This window comes from Nesoenas mayeri (genome assembly GCF_963082525.1).
Source record: "Nesoenas mayeri genome assembly, chromosome: 2".
NCBI classification, from domain to species: Eukaryota; Metazoa; Chordata; class Aves; order Columbiformes; family Columbidae; genus Nesoenas; species Nesoenas mayeri.
In genome coordinates, this window is record NC_137543.1 from 543104 (window position 1) to 565582 (window position 22479).

Genomic DNA, 22479 nt, shown 5'->3' on the forward strand with positions numbered 1-22479 from the left:
CCCCGGCCCCGCGGGACCCGCGGCGCGGCGCGGCGCACCTCCAGCGCCTGGAAGATGGCCTTGGAGCGGTTCTTGTCGGCCTCCTTGGCCGGCAGCTCCGTCTCCTTGAACTTGAGGAACTGGCGCCAGAGGATCTGCCGAGAGGGGGCGGTTCAGGGGGGCAGCGGAGCCCCCGGGCCCCTCGCGACCCCCTGCTCGGGTCACCCCCCCAGCCATTTTCCATGTGTGTGCAGCGGGGCAGGAAGGGGCCGGGCAGGCGCTGGTGTTGGTGTTTGCCACCGCTGACTCATGGCAGCCTGGAAACTCTGAGTCAGCGGGGCCCTCCCTGCCCGGGGAGCCCTGGCTCTGCCGCGCCACGGAGCCCCACGGCTCCCCCGCCCCATGGCACCGAGCCCCCCGCCCCACGGCACCGAGCTCCCCGCCCCATGGCACAGAGCCCTCTGCCCCACGGCACCGAGCCCCCCGCCCCACGGCTCCCGGCCAGGCCGTGCTGGGGGGCCGGCAGAGCCGCAGCACCGGCTGGTCCCCGGTGGCGCGGCGGTGCTGGGTGCGTGCCGGCCCGGCGCTGCCCGCACCGGGCACGATGCAGCCCGCGGCCGGGCCGCCCGCCAGCTGGGCCGGCTCCAGGCGGCTCCCGGGCAGCGGCGCCGCGTCTCATCCCGCGCCAGCGCCGCGGCACCCGCGCGGCTCCCTCACCTCGACCTCCTCGTAGCTGGCGGGGAAGCGGCGCTCCTCGAACAGCACCGTGTGCTGGCGCAGCCACTGCAGCAGCACCGTCACCAGCTCGTAGTACTCCTGCCAGCGCAGCTGCAGCTCCTGGGGACCCAGATTGTGAGGATGGGGACGTGTGGGGACCGGGACATGTGGGGACCGGGACGCACAATGGGAGGGCGATGCACATGGGGACAGGGAAACTTGGGGATGGGGACGCACATGGGGAGGGGGACACACGTGGGGACAGGGAAACGTGAAGAGGGGACACACATGGGGATGGGGATGCACAAGGGGACAGGGAAATATGGGGACAAGGATGCACGATGGGAGGGTGATGCACATGGGGACAGGGAAACTTGGGGATGGGGACGCACATGGGAAGGGGGACACACGTGGGGACAGGGAACCGTGAGATGCACATGGGAACAGGGAAACGTGAAGAGGGGGACACACATGGGGACGGGGACGCATGAAGGGATGGGGACACGTGGGGACGGGGATGCACGTGGAAAAGGGGACATATGTGGGGACAGGGAAACGTCGCCAGGAAACAGGGGACATGCATGGGGACAGGGACGCACGAGGGGATGGGGACATGTGAGGATGGGGACACGCATGGGGATGGGGACGCACGAGGGGCCGGGGAAACACGGGGAGGGGGGTGGACAAGGGGAGGGGGCGTGGGGATGTGACAGATGGGAACGGGGACACGTGGGGCCGTGTGCCACTCACGTTGGCCTTGACGCCGTCCTGCACCTCGGGCACGCGCGGCATGGCGTCGTACAGCGACGACACGTAGGTGATGATGGACTTCTCGTCCGGCTGCGGCACGTCCACGTCTGCGGAGCGGGGCGGTGAGGGGGGCACGCGGGCCCGCGGGGCCCCGACACCGGCCCGTACCCGTACCCGGCCCCGTACCCGGCCCTGTACCCACCTTCGGGGTCCAGCAGCCGCGTCACCCCCAGGTCGCGCTCGGCCACGGTGAAGGCCTGGTCCAGGTTCTCCAGGTTGCTCTGGCGGTAGACGCGGTTCATGTCGATCAGCATCGGCCTGCGGGCAGCGTGGCGGGTCAGCGTCCCAGCGGGGACACCGCGCCGTGGGGACGGGGGCCAGAGGGGACGGGGACTGGCAGCAGCGTCCTCTGCCCCACGGTGCAGGGTTCGGCAGCTACGGCACCGGCTGCTTGGAGGAACCCTGGGGGTGACGGGTCCTGCACCCCTGCCCGTGCTGCCTGCACCCCTGCCCGTGCTGCCCGCGCTGCCTGCATCCCTGCCTGTGCTGCCTGCATCCCTGCCTGTGCCGCCTGCATCCCTGCCCGTGCTGCCTGCACCCCTGCGCGTGCTGCCTGCACCCCTGCCCGTGCTGCCCGCGCTGCCTGCACCCCTGCCCGTGCTGCCTGTGCTCCCTGCACCCCTGCCTGTGCTGCCCATGCTGCCCGCACCCCTGCCCATGCTCCCTGCACCCCTGCCCATGCTGCCTGTGCTGCCGGCACCCCTGCCCATGCTGCCCATGCTGTCTGCACCCCGCCCATGCTGCACGTGCTGCCTGCACCCCTGCCCATGCTGCCTGCACCCCCCGAGCCGCCCCACACCCAGCAGCCCCCCACCCTGCCCCACGGCACCAGCGGGACCCCCACCCCCAGCCCACCGGCACCAGGAGCCAGGGCCCCCCGGCAGCCCCATGCAGGGCCCTGGCACAGGGGGTGTCCCCGTGTCCCCCGGCCCCGGTGCGTCCCCACGTCCTCCCATCCCCCGGTGCCTACAGCTCCCGGAGCCGCAGGCTGCGCTGGATGGAGTACAAGGAGCCGGTGACGCCGGTGGCCGCCGGGTGCTCGGGGACGTCCTCGCAGAGCATCACCACCCCAGCCCCCAGCCCCGGTGCCGAGCTCCCTGCGCCGCGGTGCCGCGGCTGCTTCCTGCCCCGACGCCGCCCGTGCCGCTCCATGCCGGGGCCGCCGAGCTCCTGCCACGGCGGCAGCGCGGTGCGGAGTGCCGCACGGCACCGGTGCCGCCCCCGCCCCGCCTGGCCGCGCCGGCACGTACTTGTACTCCCGGCGGCACGACGGCCCCGGCAGAGCCCGCGGGGACCTGCCCGCCGCGCCCCGGCACGCCGCGCGGCACCGCGCCCGCTGCCGCGGGGAGCAACGCCTGCCCACGCAGGCAGCAGGTCGGCGGGAGCGTGGGAAGGCGGCGCAGCCGCGCGGCTCCCCGTGCTGCCGCGGCGCTGCCGATGGGCCGGGGCTTGCCGGGAGCACGTGCCCACGGCACCACAGAGCGGGATCGGTGCAGCCGGCCCCGGCGAGCTCACACCTGCCCTGCGCGCGGCATCACCCGGCACCACCAACAGCTGCCGGCACCGAGTTCTGCCAGCGCGGCTGCCGGGAATGGGGACATGGGGGTGCGGGGCCGGGTCCCTGCCGCGGAGCCCGAGCGCTGTGCCCGCAGGCAGGTTCGGCGCTACCCCGGCACACGGTGAGGAGCCGCCGCGCCACCTACTTGTGCCGGTGGATGATGGCGTTGAAGAGGCGGCCGTCGCGCCAGCTGGTGGTGAAGTTGTCGCAGCGCAGGCCCTGGTAATCCTCCACCATGCGCTGCGACCACAGCAGCAGCTTCTCCTTGGCCGTCATGTCCTCCGACTGCCCCGTCACCTGGATGTCCGAGATCTGCGGGGACGCGGCGGTGACGCCGGGCACGGCTCCACGGCGCCGCCGCCTTCCCGCCGCGGCCCCCGCCACCGCCCCACACCGGGCACCAAACCCGCGGTGCCGGCGCCAACCTGGAAGTGCAGGATGATGGTCCAGATGAGCCCCAGGGTCAGCTTGGGGTTCCCGTCGGCGATGTCATCGTTGCGGATGTTCACCAGCTTCACCTGCGGGAGCAGCGGCGGCTGCAGTGCGGCGGCACCAGCCCGGGGACCGGGGACCGGGGGTCCCGGGGGTCCCGGGGGTCCCAGGGGTCCCGGTGTCCCCCCCTCACCTGCCGGTGTTTCAGGTAGTTGAGGGCGATCTGCACGTTCTGCAGCTTGTGGAAGCGCATCCGGCCCTTCTCGCGGGGCTGCGGGGACAGAGCCATGAGCCGCGGCACAACCGGCACCGCCGGCTGCTCGGCACCGGGACCCCCCCGCCCCTCCCCGCTCCAAACATGCCGGTGCCACACGCCCGCCGCGCTTTGTCCCCGCGCGGAGGGGACGCCCCCCCCCGGCCCCGGCAAAGCCTCCAGCCCCAACCGCCACCGGCACCGCGCCGGGGCCACCGCGGCGCTGCCGAGGGAAGCCGAGCGCCAGGCAGGGCCGGAGCGGTGTCCGCGGAAACCCCCCCACCCCCGGCACCAGCGCTGCCAAACCGCGGCAGCTGCCTGTGTGGGCTCTGCCAGATCCCACCAAGCTGCCGGGAAATCCTGTGCCCGTCCCTGGGGCCGCGGCAGGAAGCGCCGCCGGGCCGGACAATGGCGAGCGCGGCAGCCGAGCCAACAGATCCGGCACCTGCTCGGCCCGGCCATGCAGGAGCGCTGGCCCCACCGGACCGGCACAGCCAGACCCGCAGCACTGGCACAGCCAGATGCACAGCATGGCATGGCCAGACCCACAGCATGGCATGGCCAGACCCACGGCACAGCCACACCCATGGCACAGCCATAGCCAAACCCACGACATCAGCATGGCCAGAGCCACAGCAGCACTATAGCCAGACCCACGGCACAGGCACAGCCAGACCCACGGCACGGCACGGCCAGACCCACGGCACTGGCACAGCCACACCCATGGCACAGCCATAGCCAGACTCACGACACCAGCATGGCCAGACCCACGGCAGCACTACAGCCAGACCTGTGGCACTGACACAGCCAGACCCATGGCACAGCCATAGCCAGACCCATGGCACAGCCCAGCCCGGCTCTGCCCCTGCCCACGGCGCCCCGGCAGCACCGCTGGCCCTGCCCTCGCCAGCTCCTCGCCACGCGTCCCGCCCGTGCCGATGTGGCAAGGCCGCGCTGGAGCCGGCACGTGGCTCCTGGCACGCTCCGGTCTCACCCCATGGCTCCCCGGCACGCTCCAGCCCCTCCCATGGCTCCCGTGGCTCCGGTCGCACCGCAGGCAGGGACCGGCAGCCCCCACACCGGGTGACCCCCCGCAGGAACCTCCCCTATGTTCCCTGGGCAGCTCCTGCTGGCCCCCCAGCCCCTGGTGACGCCGTCGCTCCCGAGAGCGGCCGCCGGAGCCCCCGGTGCCGCTCGGTCTGTCCCCAGGGACCCGCGGCCGGCCGGGGCAGGTCCGGTCCCGGTGGCAGAGCCGGGGCAGGCGCGGTGCCGCCCGTCACCAGAGCATCCCTGCGGAGCCGTGCGGCACGTGGCGCCGGGAGCCCCGCGGCGCAGCTCCCGGTGATGCCGCGTCCTATCTTGGCGCTGCAGGCGCGTCCCGGCCCGGGGAACCCGCCCCACGGCGCTGGACCCGGCTGGCCCGCGGTGCCGGCGCGGCGGGGACGGCGCAGCCGCGGGGGACGGCGCAGGAACGTGTCGCCATGCGGGGCCATGCGGAGAGCGAACGGCAGAACCACTCACCAACCGCAAGTTCCTGATCACGTCGCGCTCCCTCGGCTGCCCCGGCGGAGCAGGAGGAGGCGGCGCGGCGGGGACGGGATGGGACGGTCAGGACGGGGCCCAGCGGAGAAGCGGAGTCACCAAAGCAAAGAGACGTCGGCTGTTAGAGGCTGCGGTGGGGCGGGGGTGCGGGGGCCCGGCGCGGTGCGGCCGCTCGCCGGGACGGGCCAAACCGGGAAGAGGCGGAGAAGCGGGAGCAGAGAGAGCGGAGAGAGCGGAGGCCGGGGCGGCCCGGCCGGGGTGGCGGAGCCGGGGGCGGCGGAGCCGGGGGCGGCGGAGCCGGGGGGCGCGGGCGGCGCGGCGGCGGTTCGGCGGCACCTACCAGCGTGTCCCCCGACAGCACCTCCAGCAGCGAGATGAGGTTGTGCCCATCGCGCAGATCCTCGTACAGGTCGTTGACGTGACGCTGCGCCTGCGGGACCGGGACGGCGTCACCGCGGGGCCGGAGCCCGGGGACCCCCACCCTGCAGCCGGTGCACACACGGCCCCAAGCGCAGCCCGGTGTCCCCAGCCCCGCGTCCCCACAGCGCACACGGCAGCTCCCCCCGCCCCACGGAGCAGTGACCGTGCCGGCTGCGGCATCGCTCTGGCACACGTGGACACCCGCTGCCCCCACGCCGGGGGGCTCAAACACACTGCCCCCCAGCCCAGCAGCCATGGGGGCTCAGACCCGCTGCCCCCCAGTCCAGCAGCCATGGGGGTCAGACCTGCTGCCCCCACCCTGGCAGCAATGGGGGCTCAGACCCGCTGCCCCCCGCCCCGGCAGCCATGGGGGGTCAGACCCGCTGCCCCATGCCGGGGGGCTCAGACCCACTTTCCCCCTCCCCGGCAGCCATAGGGGGGTCAGGCCAAGCATGGGGGAAGGTGTGAGAAGAGCAGAGCGGGGGCAGCCGGACAGACCTACCTCTGCTCGCCAGTGCTGCGGGGGGAGAGAGACAGAGAGACGGGGGGGTCAGGACAGGCAGCGAGAGGAGGCGGCCGGGGGGGCCGGGGGGGCTGGGACCTGCCCGGGCAGCCCGAGCCGGCGCTGACGCCGCGGCGCCCGTGGCACCGGGCCGGGTGCCGGCGCGCGGGGACACGTCTGCGCGCGGGGCTGGGGAGATGCCGCAGCGTGTGCCAGGAGCTGCCGCGGGGCTGTGCCCGCCGCGCCGAGGGGACAGGCACCGGCACGCTGGAGGGGCCCCGGCGCCGTTTGGTTGGGCGCGTGGCCCCGGCACAGGGAGGCGTGGGGACAGCAGGACGGGGGTGCTGGGGGGCAGGAGGGGCGCGGGCAGCCCGGTGCCCAAAGGAAGTGCCGGTGGTGCCGGGGGGCAGGGTGCCCCACGGAGCTGCCAGGATCCCACCACCAATGGCCACAAAAGGGCCCCTTGTGCCCAGGGCCAGGACATGGACCCCTGGAGCACAGGGACCCACAGCCACCGTGGCCATGAGGCGGCACAGCCCCCGGCACAGGGAGGGCACAGCAATGGGATGGCCACAGGATGGCACAGCCCCCACCGTTGCCACGGAGCGGCACAGCCTCCGGCACAGGGAGGCACAGCCACGGGACGGCCATGGGATGGCACAGCCTCTGGCACAGAGAGGCACAGCCATGGGACGGCCACGGGATGGCACAGCCACGGGATGGCCACGGGGTGGCACAGCCCCCGGCACAAGCGGACAGGGGACTTCACTGCCCAGGTCTCCGCCGCGCTGGCACGCTGGGTTTGGAGCTGGGCCCGCTCCGGTGCTGCCCCCGGCACAGCGGCATGGCCAGCCCGCGGCTCTCCGGCGGTTTGCGCCCGTACCTTGATGAGGTGCTTGTTGACCCATTTGGTGAAGGTTTTCTTCTGGACGCGGTCCCGTTCATCTGCAAGAGAGCGGAGCGCAGGGTGAGGGGCCGCAGGAAGCGCTGAGCAACGGCTGCGGCGCGCGGTGACTCACGGGGCGGCCAGGGGAAGGAAACGGTTAATGGGGACGGGCCCCTGCGTGCCTGCGGCACCGCGGTGCCAGCGCCAGCGATGAGCAATGCCGGGGGTGCCCGGCCCTGCCCGACACCCCCACCGCAGCCCAGAGCCCGGGCGCCGCCCCGGCGCAGCCCCCGGCACCAGGAGCTGCATGGTACGACACCGGGACGAGCCCAGGGGTGTCTGCCCCGGCGCGGCCCCCGGCGCGGCACCATCGCCCCGAGCACGGGCCCATGGGGCGTCTGCCCCACGGCAGCTGCAGGTGCGGCACCCTCACCCCAGCCAAACCAGTACGGGACGGGGACGAGCCCACGGCCAGTCTGCACCCACCCGGCCCCGCCGCCGGTGTCTGGGGTGCAGCTGAGCCTGGGGGTGTCTGCAGCGGCACGGCCCCCGGCACCGCACCATCACCGCGAGTGGGGCGTGCTGGGGACCAGGGGGTGTCTGCGGCGGCACAGCCCCCGGCACAGCCCTATCACCGCAATTGGGGCGTGTTGGGGACCAGGGGGTGTCTGCGGCGGCACGACCCCCGGCACAGCACCATCACCACAAGTTGGGCGTGCTGGGGACCAGGGGGTGTCTGCACCAGCACAGCCCCCGGCACAGCACCATCACCACAAGTGGGACGTGTTGGGGACCAGGACACGCAGTCCCTGGCACGGCACCATCACCACAAGTGGGACATGTTGGGGACCAGAATGAACCCAGGGCGTGTCTGCACCAGCACATCTCCCGGCACAGCCCCATCACCACGAGTGGGACATGTTGGGGACCAGGGGGTGTCTGCACCAGCACAGCCCCCGGCACAGCCCCATCACCATAAGTGGGACGTGTTGGGGACCAGGACACACAGCCCCTGGTACAGCACCATCACTCCAAGCAGGACACATTGGGGACTAGGGGGTGTCTGCACCGGCACAGCCCCGGCTGCAGCCCCATCACCACGAGTGGGACGTGTTGGGGACCAGGATGAAGCCGGGGGGTGTCTGCAGCGGCACAGCCCCGGCTGCAGCCCCAGGCCCAGGGCTGCTCTCTGGGGTGGGGGTGGCCCTGGGGCGGCTCCTCTAGGGACACCCCAGATCTGATGTGGGGTGCGATTGCCGTCCCCGCTGCACGGGCAGCGCAGGCAGAGCCCGGGCCCCTCGGCTGCCCACGGCGCAGGCAGGGCCGGGGCCCAGGGCGGCACGGTGCCCCCTGCCCGCTGCCCGGCCCTGGGCATGGGCACAGGGGACACAGGGGCTGGGCACCCGGCTGGGATCGCCCGCACCCGGGGGGCACAGCCCCGAACCCCGCTAACGGGCACCCACATGTGCAGCCCGCTAACGAGTGCCCACCTTGTGCATCCCATCCCCTGCACCCCGCTAACGGGCACCCACATGTGCAGCCCGCTAACGAGCACCCACCTTGTGGTGCATCCCATCCCCTGCACCCCACTAATGGGCACCCACATGTGCAGCCCGCTAACGAGCGCCCACCTTGTGGTGCGTCCCATCCGCTGCACCCCACTAATGGGCACCCACATGTGCAGCCCGCTAACGAGCGCCCACCTTGTGGTGCGTCCCATCCGCTGCACCCCACTAACGGGCACCCACATGTGCAGCCCGCTAACGAGCGCCCACCTTGTGCATCCCATTCCCTGCACCCCACTAATGGGCACCCACATGTGCAGCCCGCTAACGAGCACCTATCCCCTGCATGTCCCGCTAACGGGAACCCATCCCCTGCACCTCGCTAATGAGCACCCACCCTGCACATCCCACTAATAGGCACCCATCCGCTGCACCCCACTAATGGGCACCTACATGTGCAGCCCATAATGAGCACCCATCCCCTGTACCCCACTAACAGGCACCCATCTCCTGCACCTCACTAATAAGCATCCAGCCTGGACATCTCGCTAATGAGCACCCACCCCCTGCCCTGCACCCCACTAACGGGCACCCAGATGTGCACCCCACTAACGGGCACCCATGCCCTGCACCCCGCTAATGGGCATCCACATATTCAAGCCGCTAATGAGCACCTATCCCCTGCATATCGCATCCCCTGCCCCCCACTACCGGGGCCCCCATCCCCACGTGGGCACCGCGCCCCCTCGCCCCCAGCGTCAGCGCGGCGCCGGAGCCAGGCTCAGCCAGCACCCGTCGGGTTGGGTGGCAGCAGGGGACACCTCGGGCACACGGGGTGATGCCACCAGCCCCACGGCCGCCGCCCCACAACAACCACCCCCCCGGGGCCGCTGCGATGCGGCGGGGCCGGGATGGTGCATGCCCGGTCCTGCCCGCCGGAGCGTGCCGGGATCTGCCCACGCAGCGCCCGGCGCCCGCCCCGCAGCCCGGGCACCTCGGGCACCCCGAGCCCACGGACCCCACCGGGACCGCGCGGGGAGCGCGGCAGGAAGGAAGCGCGTGGGGCGCGCTCGCTCGGCGGGTACGTGCGCACCGGGGCGGGCAGCCCCACCGCCTCACCCACCCGCGGGACCCGCACCCCAAATCCCCGGCAGCGCGGCGGGACGGGGGCCGGGCCACGGGCAGGACCCACGGGCAGGACCCACGGGCAGGACCCACGGGCAGGACCCACGGGCACGCCGCGGGCAGGACGGGCAGGGCGGGGGAGGAAGTGGCGGCACCGCGGGCAGGGCTGGCGGCAGCGCCCGGGGCTGGCACGGCGGGGGGGACAGGGACAGGCGCGCCACACGGGGACCCCACCCCCCGACTGCCTGGGCATGGGGGGCAGCCGGTCCTGGCCCCCATCGCCAGCTCCGGCCCCATGGTGCTGCCCCACAGCCCGCTCCGGGGACACCGCCCCAGCGTGGGGGGGTCTGGCCCTGGGGACACCGCCCCAGCATGAGAATCTCACCCTGGGGACACCGCCCTACATCAGAATCTGCCCCACAGCGCGCTCTGGGGACACTGCCCCAGCGTGGGGGTCTGCCCCATAGCCTGCCTTGGGGACACCACCCCAGCGTGGGGGTCTGTCCCTGGGGACACCGCCCCACATAAGAATCTGCCCCATAGCGTGCCCTGGGGACACCGCCCCAGCGTGGGGGTCTGCCCCACAGCGCGCTCTGGGGACACCGCCCCAGCGTGGGGGTCTGCCCCATAGCCTGCCCTGGGGACACGGCCCCAGCGTGGGGGTCCGTCCCTGGGACGCGGCCCCGGCGCGGGTCCGGCCCGCAGTGGGGCGCAGTGGGGCGCCCCGCGGCCGGTACCTTTCCTGCCCTCGGAGGCGCGCAGCACGGCCAGGTACAGGTTGTCCTCGGAGCCCGAGCGCTGTCCCCCGGCCAGAGCCTCCTCCTGGCTGCGCAGCCGCTGCCGGGACATGCTGCTGCTGCTGCTGCTGCTGCTGCTGCTGCTGCTGCCGCCGCGCTGAGCCCCGACTCAGCTCAGCCCGGCTCAGCTAAGCCCAGCTCAGCCCGGCCCAGCGCCGCTCCGCCCGCCGCCGGCAGCTCTGGGGCGGCCCCGGGGAGGAGACTGGGGTTCCCTCCCCCCGCCCCGGCCCACAGGAAACCTCCGGCCCGCGGCCTTAACCCTCCCCTGCCCGGGGCCGCGCCCGTGGGGCCGGACCCCGCGCTGCCCCCGGGAGCCGGCACCCCCGGCCCCACACCGCGGGACCCCCGGGCTGGGAGTCTGGGGGTGTGGGATCCCCGGTCCTGGTCCTGGCGTTCCCAGAAACCTGCTGCCCCACGTCCCGGAGCTGCAGGACCCCCGGTGCCCACAGCCTGGGGCCTCGGGACCCCCAGGTCTGTGAGTCCAACGGGTTTGGGACTCCCAGCCCCGCATCCCAGAGCCGCAGGACCCCCGGTGCCCACACCCTGGGGCCTCGGGACCCCCAGGTCTGTGAGTCCAAGGGGTTTGGGACCCCCAGCCCTGCATCCCAGAGCTGCAGGACCCCTGGTCCCAACAGACCTGAGGCCTTGGGATCCCCAACTCTGTTAGTCCAAGGGGTTTAGGACCCCCAGCCCCACATCCCAGAGCTGCAGAACCCCTGGTCCCAACAGACCTGAGGCCTTGGGATCCCCAAGTCTGTAAGTCCAAGGGGTTTGGGACCCCCAGCCCCACATCCCAGAGCTGCAGGACCCCTGGTCCCAACACCCTGAGGCCATGGGACCCCCAGGTCTGAGTCTAGAGAGTTTGGGACCCCCCAGTCTCCACATCACAAGACCTCGGGATCCCCTGGTCTGTGAGTCCGGGGGATTTGGGACCCCCCAGTCCCCACATCCCAGAGCTGCAGGACCCCTGGTGCCCACACCCAGGGAACCCCAGGATTCCAAGCCCAGAGGCTGGGGACCCTCAGGTTCACAAGCTCAGGACATCCCGTCCCACCACGCAGAGTCCTCGGGACACACCTGTCCCCAAGCTCAGCGGCCACAGCCCCACAGCCCCCCAGCTGGGCCCCCCATGAGCCCCCAGGCCCTGCCCCAGCGGCCTTGGCACCACTCGGGTCCCATGTCCAGGGTCCTCAGGACCTGGGGAACCACGTCCCACATCCCGGAACGTCCCACACTTGGGGCATTCAGAGCCCGGGGGACACAGCACGGAGCATCCGCGTGGCCATCGGCACACACCGCGCTGACCGGTGACACCACCGGCCTCGGGGACCGCGGGAAGGATCTGGCCAGTGACACCACCGGCTTCGGGGACCGCGGGAAGGATTCAGGGCTCACATCCCACCAGGTGACATGTCCCACCTGGGACCATGTGGGACCCCACCCGGCCACACGTCCCCGCCTGGGGACCCGGCTCTGGGGACCTCTGGGCAGGGTGGTGGCATCGGGGGAGCCCACGGCCGCTCTGCTGCCCGCCCTCCGCACCCACCGCTCGGGGACATCGGGGTGGCACAGGGACCTCAGGGTGGCACGAGGACCTCGGGGTGACACAGGGACCTTGGGGTGGCCCATGGACCATGGGGTGGCACAGGGACCTCGGGGTGGCACAGGGACCTCGGGGTGGCAGGGGGACCCCGCAGGGCTCCAGGCCACCCCCTGCCCATGGCACCCAGGTCACCGGGCACGGGGACACAGGCAACCAGGGAAAGCGTCGCCGCGGGCGCCCCGGGCGCTGCCAGCGCGGCACAGCCCAGCGCCGCGGCCCGCGCCCACATCCTGCCCACGCAGCCCCAGCACCAACGCCAACACCAGTGCCAGCACCAATCAACGCCAATGCCAGCACCAACCAACGCCGGCGCCGGCGGGCGCAGCCTGACCCTTGAGCGGAGTCCAAGGGCCACGGGGCCGGCGCGTTGTCCCGCGGTGACTCACGGCGCACCCTGCCCGAGGCTCCGTGTGCCGTGGGAGCGCCGGCAGCGCCCACCTCCGCGGGCAGCCTCGCCAAGGCCAGCCGCGTGGGACCAGGCCCGAGGCCGAGAGCCGGTGGCACGTGGGCCGGAAGGATTTGGGGCGCGGTGAGACGGGGCAGAGGGGCTGTGGGACCCCCAGGCAGCCGGTGGCCGCGGTGGGTGTGCAGGGGCTGCCGGAGGAGGCGCCCGGCGCAGGCAGCACCGCGCTGCCGGCACGCTGCCCGCCGGGGCAGGGCCGGGCGGCTGCCCAGGAATGCAGGCGGCACCGCGCTCCACACGCACACTTTCCGCCCGGAGCACATCTGGCGCAGGCCACATCTGGCACGGGGAGCCCGCTGACGCCGGCGCACGTCAGAGGGCAGGGACATACCAGAGCCGCTGCTCACCGCACCGTGGCCGGCACGTGGGCACCGCGACACGGGGCGACGGCACCGCCGACGGGCAATGTGGGGCCGGGGCAGCGGCGCTGCCGGGTGACGCACGGTGGCACCGTGCCAGCCCAGGGCACCTCGTGCTCCTCCACCTGCGCCGGGGCGCTGGCACAGTGGGGCCGGCGCTGGCACAGGCACCGGCACCGGCACCGCCTCCACCTGCACAGACAGCCGAGCCGTGGCGGTGCCGCTGCGCAGGGATCCGCACCGCGCAGCCAGGAGCTTTCCTGAGCCCCAGGGCTGTGGCACCGTCCGGCACGACGCCGGCAGCCCGGGCACCGTGCAGTGACAGAGCAGCACAGGCTGCTGGCGAGCGCCGGGCAGGAGCCACCCCTGGTCCGGCACATCCTGGCACAGCCAGCGCGTCCCAGGGTGACACACCGGGCTGGGGCCCTGCCCGCGCTCGGTCACCATAGTCTCACCACCACCGCCGCATGCGCCGACCCACGGCCCTGGCACCGGTGTCCCCGAGCCGGTGACATCCCGCAGCCTTGCACCAGCCCCACCCGTGTCCCCGGGGCTGTGGCAGCTCCCGGCGCGGCCGCACCGCCCCGGCTGCCAGACCCCAGCAGGCACCGCCGGGGAACAGCCACCGCGCCCGGCACGGGGACACGGGGACACAGCTCCTCGCCAACAGCCACCGCGCCCGGCACGGGGACACGGGGACATGAGAACACGGCTCCTCGCCAACAGCCACCGCGCCCGGCACGGGGACACGGCTCCTGGCCACAGGCAGGAGGACCGGGGCCCGCGGGCAGCGTGGGTGGGGACGCGGCAGCCAGCGCCGTGGGCGCTTTGAATTGCTGAAGAGGCACAAGAGCCGGCACAGCCCCCGGTGCAGGCAGCGCTGCCGGCACAGGCAGGGCCCCGGTGCAGGCAGGGCCCCGGTGCAGGCAGGGCGCCTGGTGCAGGCAGGGCGCCTGGTGCAGGCAGGGCCCCCGGTGCAGGCAGGGCCCCCGGTGCAGGCAGCGCTGCCGGCACAGGCAGGACCCCGGCATAAGCAGGGCCCCGGCGCAGGCACAGCCCCCGGTGCAGGCAGGATCCCCGGCACAAGCAGGGCCCCGGTGCAGGCAGGGACCCCGGTGCAGGCAGCTCTGCCGGCACAGGCAGGGCCCCGGTGCAGGCAGAGCCCCCCGGTGCAGGCAGAGCCCCCCCGGTGCAGGCAGGGCCCCGGTGCAGGCAGAGCCCCCCTGGTGCAGGCAGAGCCCCGGTGCAGGCAGAGCCCCCCGGTGCAGGCAGGGCCCCGGTGCAGGCAGAGCCCCCCTGGTGCAGGCAGAGCCCCGGTGCAGGCAGAGCCCCCCGGTGCAGGCAGAGCCCCCCGGTGCAGGCAGGGCCCCGGCGCAGGCAGCTGGCAGCCCGGCCCGGCCGGCCGGGCAGGAGCAGCCCCAGCCCTCGGCTCCAGGCCCGCGGGTGCCGGCACCGGCCGCACCGGCACAGCCGCCTCCCACGGCCCCGCCCAGCGGCCGGGAGCAGACGGGGCCGCGGCGCCCCGGCTCCCGCCCTGCGCAGGACCCCCCCAACCCCCACCCCCGGAGCACGGCGGCACCGCCGGGGTGATGGACAGCGAGGGGGGCACCCAGGGACCCCAAAGCACCGGCACACGGGGCGCACTCAGCGGGACCCTTCGCGGGACCCTTCGCAGCACCCTCGCCCCTCCCCATGGCACCCAGACCCCCCAGCCAGAGCGCGGCTCCCCCCGCCTGCACCGGCCGCCTGCGGGCAGGAAACGGGCGCTGCCGGCCCGGCCGCCAGCACCAGTGCCACAGGGGGTTCCCGGCGCGGGCAGCCCCGCCCGCCCCAGCCCCGCACCCGCTGCGGTTCGGCGCGGGCAGCCGGCGGGAAGCGGTTCCCACCACACCGAGCCAAAGCGCGGCCCGACTGGGCCGACAAGGCGGCGAGAGCGCCGTGAAACGCCGCGGGTGCTTCCGCCGGCGCAGGAGGAACGCGGCTGCACCCACGGGTGGGGACCCTGAGCCCGCCCCGCCGGGGAGGCCGCGGCCGCGCGTGGGGACGCTGGCACAGCGCCCACGGCTGCGGGGACACGGCACCGAGGGTCACATGGGGCTAGGGGTCTGCTGGGGAGGGGGCTCAGCACAGCCCGGCCCAGCTCAGCTTGGCCTAGTTCAGGCTAGCTCAGCACCGTCCAGCTCAACTCAGTCCAGCCCAGCTTAGCTCAGCTTAGCTCGGCTCGGCTCAGCTCAGCCCAGCCCAGCTCTTGGGGGCGGGGCTCTCGGGCAGGCCCCGCCCCTCCCCGGCTTCCCCCCCCGTCCCGGGGCTCCCCCCCGTTCCCGGGGTCTCCCCGGACGCGCAACGTCCCCGGTCCCGCTCCCGTTCCCCCCGCCCGGAGCGAGTCCCGGCCCGGCCCTGCGGGGCTCCCCCCGCCCCGGTTCCCCCGTCCCGGTTCCCCCCCGCCCCGCTCCCGCCCCGGGGCCGCCCCACGCACCGGCGCAGCAGAGCCGGGCGCTCAGGAACCGCCGCCGCTCGGACTCGGAGCCGCCGCTCAGCCAGGGCCCGGGGGGGCCGGCGGGGCTGCCGGGGGGGCTGCCCGCCATGCTCGCTCCGCGCCCGCCGCACCGCCCGCACGGCAACGGGGCCGCAACGGCGACGGCAACGGGGACGGGGCCCGAGCAGGACCCGCCCCCCGCCCCGCCCCGCCCGGCCCGGCCCGCCCCGCCGGGCCCGCACCCCCGGGCCCCGGGGACCCCCGCACCGCCCGGGCGGGACCCGTGTGCTAGGGACCGAGCCAGCACCGGCACCTCCTCCTCTCTGCACCCAGAGACCCCCTCTGCAACCAGAGACCCCCTCTGCACCCAGAGATCCCCCCTGCAACCGGAGACCCCCTCTGCACCCAGAGACCCCCTCTGCAACCGGAGACCCCCTCTGCAACCGCAGACCCCCTCTGCAACCAGAGACCCCTCCCCTCTGCACCCAGAGATCCCCTCTGCACCCAGAGACCCCCTCTGCACCCACAGACCCCAACTGCACCCAGAGAACTGCACCCCCCTTTCTGCAGGACCGGCGGCCCGCTCCTTCCCGCTGCGGCAGGCGGGGTTGGGGTTCCCCCAGCACCCCGCTCCCGTGAGCTGCAGGCAGCTGCCTGCGCCTGGCACGAGCCCCCGGGAGCCCCCACAGCCCCGCAGCCACGGGGCACCCCAACATCACCCCCCGGCGCCCCCAGCCCTCCCCGGCACCGCCCCCCGGTACGGAACCTCCCCGGCATCGCAGACCCGGCGTGGGGAGCGGGGCAGCCCCGGGGGGACACCCCCCGGGTCCCCACGCAGAGAGAAGCCCCCGGCACTGACCCCCCGGGAGCTGCCGGGACCCCCCGTGCCGGCACCCACGCAGCAGCTGTCACCCCACACCCCGCGCCACGGCCCGCAGCCCCCCCGGGCCCGGCGCAGGACGGAGCCCCCGCGGGACGGGGGTCCCGGGGGACGGCACCGCGGGGACACCCCGGCACCTGCCTCCTCGGCCGCAGCAGCAGCAGCACAGCTCGACCAGCATCGTGCCGTCCCGGCCCGGCCGCGCTCCCCCGGCTCCCCCCGTCCCACTCGGGCTGGGCCGTGGCCGAGGGGGCGCGGAGCCGCGGCCGGTGACTCAACCAGCCCACGGCCGCTGCCAGCGCGGCCCCTCCTGCTCCCGGCCCCATCCCGGCCAGGGACCGACCCCCCCGCGCTGGGACCCCCCAATGCCACCGGGGGCGGGGACGGGACCCCGAGCAGCGCCAAGCCCGGGGGGTTCGGGGTTTGCAGCACTCGAGGCGCGGGGAGTTGGGGGGCTCGGCACATCCGTGCAGCCGGGGAGCGGGGGCTTGCGTGCCAAAACTGGCCGTGGTGCCAGCAGGACGGGACGAGCCAGGCCGCGCCGGGCGTGGGGGCTGGGCACGGCACCGACCCACGGCTCTGCCCCACGGCCCAGCTGCGCCGCGCAGATAACGAGCTGCGGGGAGCGGGGGGGCCGGCCCGGGCCGGTTCGTGCCCGGCGAGCAGGAAACGCCGCCTGGAACCGGGACATGTTTCCTTCGGGACGAGTGTGCTGCCCTGGCCACGCTTGCCACGGCCCCAACACGGCTGCCACGGCCCCAACACGGCTGCCACGGCCGCCCCCAGCCCGCGGGGGAGCCCCTCGCCTCATGGGCAGAACCGTGGGGGCCGTGGGGCAGCGTGGGGAAGAGTCTCCCCACACCGGCTGGGTGCCGTGCGACGGCTGTGCCGGGAGCTGTGCCGGGGGGGCTGTGCCGGGGGGGCTGTGCCGGGGGGGCTGTGCCGGGGGACCCAGCTGCTGCCAGCGCGGGCTGTGGCTGTTTCCCATGAATCCGATGAGTCACCGGCCAAACTGCAGCCGGCGGCAGCATCCGACCCCCCCGGCCCCCACGCTGGCACAGCCGGAACCACCAGCGCGGTGGAAAAGCTGAGTGGAGAGGGCGGGGGGGGGTTCCCAAACCTCTGGGGGCTCCCCCGCCCACCGCTGCGGCCGCCACGTCTCTGGCTACAGTTCTGGCAGCCCTGGCAACGGGAGCGGGGCCCAAACAAACAGCCGGCAGCATCCTGGCCCTGCTGCCGGCAGCGCTGCCATGGCCACCAACACCCCGCGCGCTGCCACCACCGTGCCACCACCACCACCGTGCCACCACCACCACCGTGCCACCGCCGCCACCGTGCCACCACCACCACCGTGCCACCACCACCACCGTGCCACCACCCCCGGCCCCACCTGGCCCCAACCCCTCCGCACCCCCAGACCGACCACCCTGCCCAGTCCCTGCTCCATCTCGGCCCCACAGTAGCCAGGGGGGAGCGCTGGGGGGGGCCTGGCCTCGCCTGGAGATGGGCCAGGGGCTCCCCCCGCGCTGCCCCCCCGGGGTGTCCCTGCTTGGGGCACAGGGACCGGGGACACGGCGCCCGCGGCAGCACCAACGCTCTGCCGAGCATCCCCCAGGGACCCTCCCTGCTCCCCGGGCCGGCAGCGGCTGCAGGACAGGGATGCCCCCCCAGCACAGCTGGGGCAGGGATGGCCCCCCCGGCACAGCTGGGCGCAGGAATGGAGAAACCGGACACGAGCATTGGCCATGCCGCGGTGCCGCGGTGAACACCTGCCAGGTGCCGTGCCAAAACTGCAACGTGCGTGGGCGGTGCGGAGCTGGGCAGCCCCTCCCGGCACCGAGACAGCCCCCCCGCGCGTGTTCCAGGAAGGATGCTCAGAAATAGCCCCCCCGCTCACCGCCCCAGCCCCCCCGGCGCATGTCATGCTGTGGCACAGGGACCATGGGCAGAAACCCCCCCGGGCGCAGGAGGGACCAGGGAGGCGCAGAACAGGGTCCGGTCGGTGCTGCCGGAGCCCCCCGGCCCGCCCCCCGCGCGGGGAGGTCACGGCACAGCGCGGCAGGATGACGGGCCCTGGCAGGTGTGACCTTGGGGGTGCCCTTCGGCCAGCGCTGGGCGGGCGCCAGGGACAGCGGCCCCCCCAGCCCGTCAAGGTGCCCTGCCCGCCTTATCTGGCAGCGGTGCTGCCTGCGCAGGCAGCGGCACGGGCAGCGGCACAGGCCAGGCCGCTCGCTGCCGGGGCGGCTGCAGCATCTCCCACCGGTGCGGCTCACCGCGGCGAGTGCGCGGCTGCGGTTTCCCCAGCTCGGCTGCCGTGGCGGAGGTGCCGGAGCTGTCCCGGAGCGGGCAGCACGATGCAGGCAGCACGATGCGGGCAGCAGGACATGGGCAGCACGATGTGGGTAGCGTGACAGCTCCCAGTGCCGTGCACAGATCGACGGAAACCGCAGCCAACGCCCTGGAAAGTGCTGGGGGGGGGGGCGGGACCGCGGCGGGGGGAGCAGGACCACAGCAGCTGGCACCGCGGCTGCCGGTGTCACGGCACATGCGGATGTGGCCCTGGCAGGAGGGATGCACCTGGCTGCGGCCGCACGAGCGAGGGCTGCCAGGGGTCTCATGGGACCCCAGGATGCGGCTTTGCCGATGGGGATGGCGGCGTGAAAAGGGGGGGTCCCACGAACCCACCGAATAACCTGCACCGCCTGCCAGCGCTGGCATCTGCACCAACGCCGCAGTGTCCCTGCCCCGGCCCCCGCCGTCCCGCCGTGTCACCAGATCCCTGTCCCCAAAAATATTTGGCGCCTTCCCACCCGGGGAAACACCTGCTGCTTGCCGGCAGCGAGACGGCGGCTGTCGGATCCCCAAAAATGATGGGGAGGGGGCTGGGGATGCTGCGGGGGCGCCGAGAGGGGCTGGACCGGGACACGACATCGACGTCCCCGCCCTGGGGGCGCTGCTGCTCGTACCCCCACTCGCAATGGTGTCGGGGCGGGGGGGTCACGGCGCTGAGTCACCGCGGGTACCGGGATGCGCCGCATCCCCCCCCGGCAGGTGGGCACCCCCTAAACCCCCAGGGGCCGCCTCCCCGCCCCGCGGGACAGCAGGTCCCTCCTCCCCCTCTCCTCCCCCCTCTCCTCCCACACCCCCCCGGTGGGGGTGGGCGGGGCGAGGGGCCGAGCCGAGCGGAGCCGAACGGGGCCGAACTCACCTGCATCCCCCGGTTCGGCCCGACGGCGCCAGTACCAGACCAGGGCCAGGGATGCTGCGTGTCCCACGGCCACCAGCGAGGGGAAGAGGTGACCGGTGTCCTCCATGGGGACACGGCTCGGGCTCGGCTGGGGCTCGGCGGGGCAGGGACGCTGCAGCGCCCGCCCCCCCCGGGGCAGATCCTGCTCCGCCTTAACCCCTCCCGCTCCGCGGCGGGGAGACGCCTTCCTCACAGCTCTACCGGCAGGATCGAGCCCCCCCCCCCAGTGTCCTCGGCCCCCCCGCCCCGGTCCGCCCCCCCCATCACTCACATCTCTGCTTTTTATATCCCGTCCGGGTGGCGCCAGCGCTCCCCCCGCCCCCCCTTCCCTCGTTCCGGCGGGTCTCACCTACCCGGCACGACCTTCATGGGCAGGCAGCGAGCGGGAGGGCGCAGGCAGGCGCGGGCAGGGCGCAGGCAGCAGCGGGCAGCGCGGAGCGAGGGTGCAACGCGGCTCCGCCGGTGGCGGGGGCAGGGGGGGGCGGGCAGGGAGCGGGCGCCGATATAAATAACCGGGGCCCGTCACCGAGCCCGAGTTAGAACATGACACGGGTGGGGGCGGGACGGGGCGGCCGCGGCACCCCGGGACCCCCGGACCCCCGGCGCCGGGGGGGTTAACCGGGCCGCCACCTCGGAGAGTTAATTACAGCGGCACTAATGACTGCAAACGGGCCCGCCGGTGCAAGAACGCGCCCCGCCGGGCCGGGCACCGGGCTGGGGGAGCTGGAGGGGCGGCGGGAGCCGCTCCACCCCGCGGGGACCCCCGCAGCCCCCCGCCGCCGGCGCGACCCCGTCCCCGCCAGCCCGGAGTCCAGGCCTGGTTTTCCCGCAGCGGCTCCCCGGGGCGGAGGGAAAACCCGGCCCCGGATCCGGCGGAGCGGCGGGACGGCGCAGCGCCGGGAAGGGCTGGGGCTCTGCGGCCGCGCCCCACGGGACCCCCCGACGCGGGGCACGGTCTCGGGCAGCCCCCAGCCCCACGGGATCCCCCCCACGCGGGGCACGGTCTCGGGCAGCCCCCAGCCCCACGGCCGGTCCCCCCGCGCCGCAGCACCCACCCGCGGTCCCGCAGCCCAGCGCGGGGAGCGACCCTCGGGCGGGAGGGGAGACCTCGGGGGACCCTCCAGGGTCGTGGGACGGGGTCGTGGGGGGGGGGCGCACGGCGCCCCTGGGCTGTGGGAAGGGGCGAGCGGGGCAGAGCCGGGGGCGAGCGGGGGATGCGCTGAGCGAGACGCGGCCGCCGCGGCGGGGCCGCCCCACGCAGGACCACGCAGCCACGGGGACAGCGGGGGCCCGGCCCCCCCCGGCGGCCGGTGACTCACGGCGCTGGCAGCGAACGAGGCCGGCGCCTCCGGGCTGGAAACTTGGAGCAGCGGCTGCCCAGGGGCTGCGGGACTGAGTCACCGCCGGGGGGGCGGGTGGGACCGGCGGCCGGGATGGGGGAACCGGCAGCCGGTGGGGGGGAGGGTCTCTCACCGCGGCCTCGGGCACCGGCTGCAGCCGCCCCGCCCGGGGCAGCCGAAGCCCCGCGGCCCCGCCGGATCCAGCTGCCGCGATCGTGTGTCGGGATCGCGTGTCGCTGGGGGGAGCCGGGGCGGGCACCCCCCGCAGGCCCGGCCGCGGGCAGCCCCCTCCCCACCACAGCCCTGCCCGCCCCAGCTGCCGCTGTCCGTCCGTCTGTCCGTCCGGACCCACTCCGTGCACAGCAGGGAGCCGGGGGTGCGGCCCCCCCACGGCACAGCTTCTCCCACAGCGCAGCCGCCCCACGGTGCAGCCCCCTGCCCACCGTGGGGACCCCGGCGGGGGGCGGCAGCACTGACACCCCCGGAAGCACCGAGTGTCCCCTTGGGCACTCCGGGGAGCCAACCAACTGCACCCCGGCACACCCCCCCACCCCGGGACTACCGGGACCCCCAGAGTCGCCCCCAGCCCCAGCACTATGTGCCCCCCCGCGCCCAGCCCACAGGCAGGGGGTACAGCAGGGCCCGGCCCCCCGCCCCACAGGCCACCAGGAGCTCTGCCGGGATGCTGGGGACGCGGTGGCCCCCGAGCCCCCCAGGACCGCTCCTGCGGCACCGGGCTGCAGGTGACCCTGACCTTGGCCGCACAGGGGGGGCCGCCTGCCCTGGGGCTGGGGACGGGGGACACGGCACCAGCTCAGCACGGGGAGCTCTCTGGAGCGGGGGCTGCTGAGCCCCCCCCGGGAGCCAGAAGGGTGAAGATGCCCCTGCACGCCCCCACCCACGGGAGCACCCAGGGGGCACCCGGGGGCGAAGGCAGACGGACCCTCCTCCCGCCCAGCCCGGGGGTCCCGGCGCAGGGCTCCCCGCCCGCGGCTGCCGCTCGGTACCTGGGGCTGGGCCGGGCTGCGGGGGCGGATGTGACACTCCCCCCGCAGCGGTGGCCGCGACGGGCTCCACGTGCCGCTCGCCCTCCTCCTTCCTGCGGTAGAGCCGGTCGGTACCGGCGGGACGCGTCCGACCGGTGCCGGTAGCGGTGTCGGCGGCGGCGGGGCGGCGGGCAGGGGCGGCGGGGCGGCGGGTGCGCTGCAGGGACAGCGGGACGATCTCGGGGGGCAGGCGCAGGTACTGGCGCAGGTAGGCGATGCCCTCATCCGTCAGGTACCAGTAGAAGTGCCGCCAGGCAAAGGTCTCCCGCACCAGCCCGCGGGAGCGCAGCGAGGCCATGGCGCGCAGCACCGCCACGTTGGGCACGCCGGGCAGCTGCGGGTGGGCGCGCTGCGGCCGCGGGTCCTTCTCGGCCACCAGCACGCCCTCGCGGAACAGCAGCTCCAGGATGGCGCGGAGCCGCTCCAGCGGCATCAGCATCCCGGCCACCATGGCGCGGTTCGGCGCGGCTCGGCGCGGCGCACGGCACGGCTCACTAGCGCCCGGCTACGGCTCGGCACGGCCCGCGGTGCTCTGGCAC

The 22479-nt window shown here is 74.6% G+C and overlaps 1 protein-coding gene across 1 annotated transcript in view; it reads right to left on the minus strand.

Moving 5' to 3' along the window:
• PLEC (plectin) overlaps positions 1–22479 on the minus strand; it is an 83162-nt gene that overhangs the window by 35926 nt on the left and 24757 nt on the right. Inside the window, 9 exon segments of the mRNA XM_080338925.1 lie at positions 39–134; positions 697–816; positions 1447–1553; positions 1649–1764; positions 3210–3376; positions 3490–3582; positions 3690–3767; positions 5632–5721; positions 7097–7158. Of these exon segments, the coding sequence (XP_080195051.1) occupies positions 39–134; positions 697–816; positions 1447–1553; positions 1649–1764; positions 3210–3376; positions 3490–3582; positions 3690–3767; positions 5632–5721; positions 7097–7158 (929 nt within the window).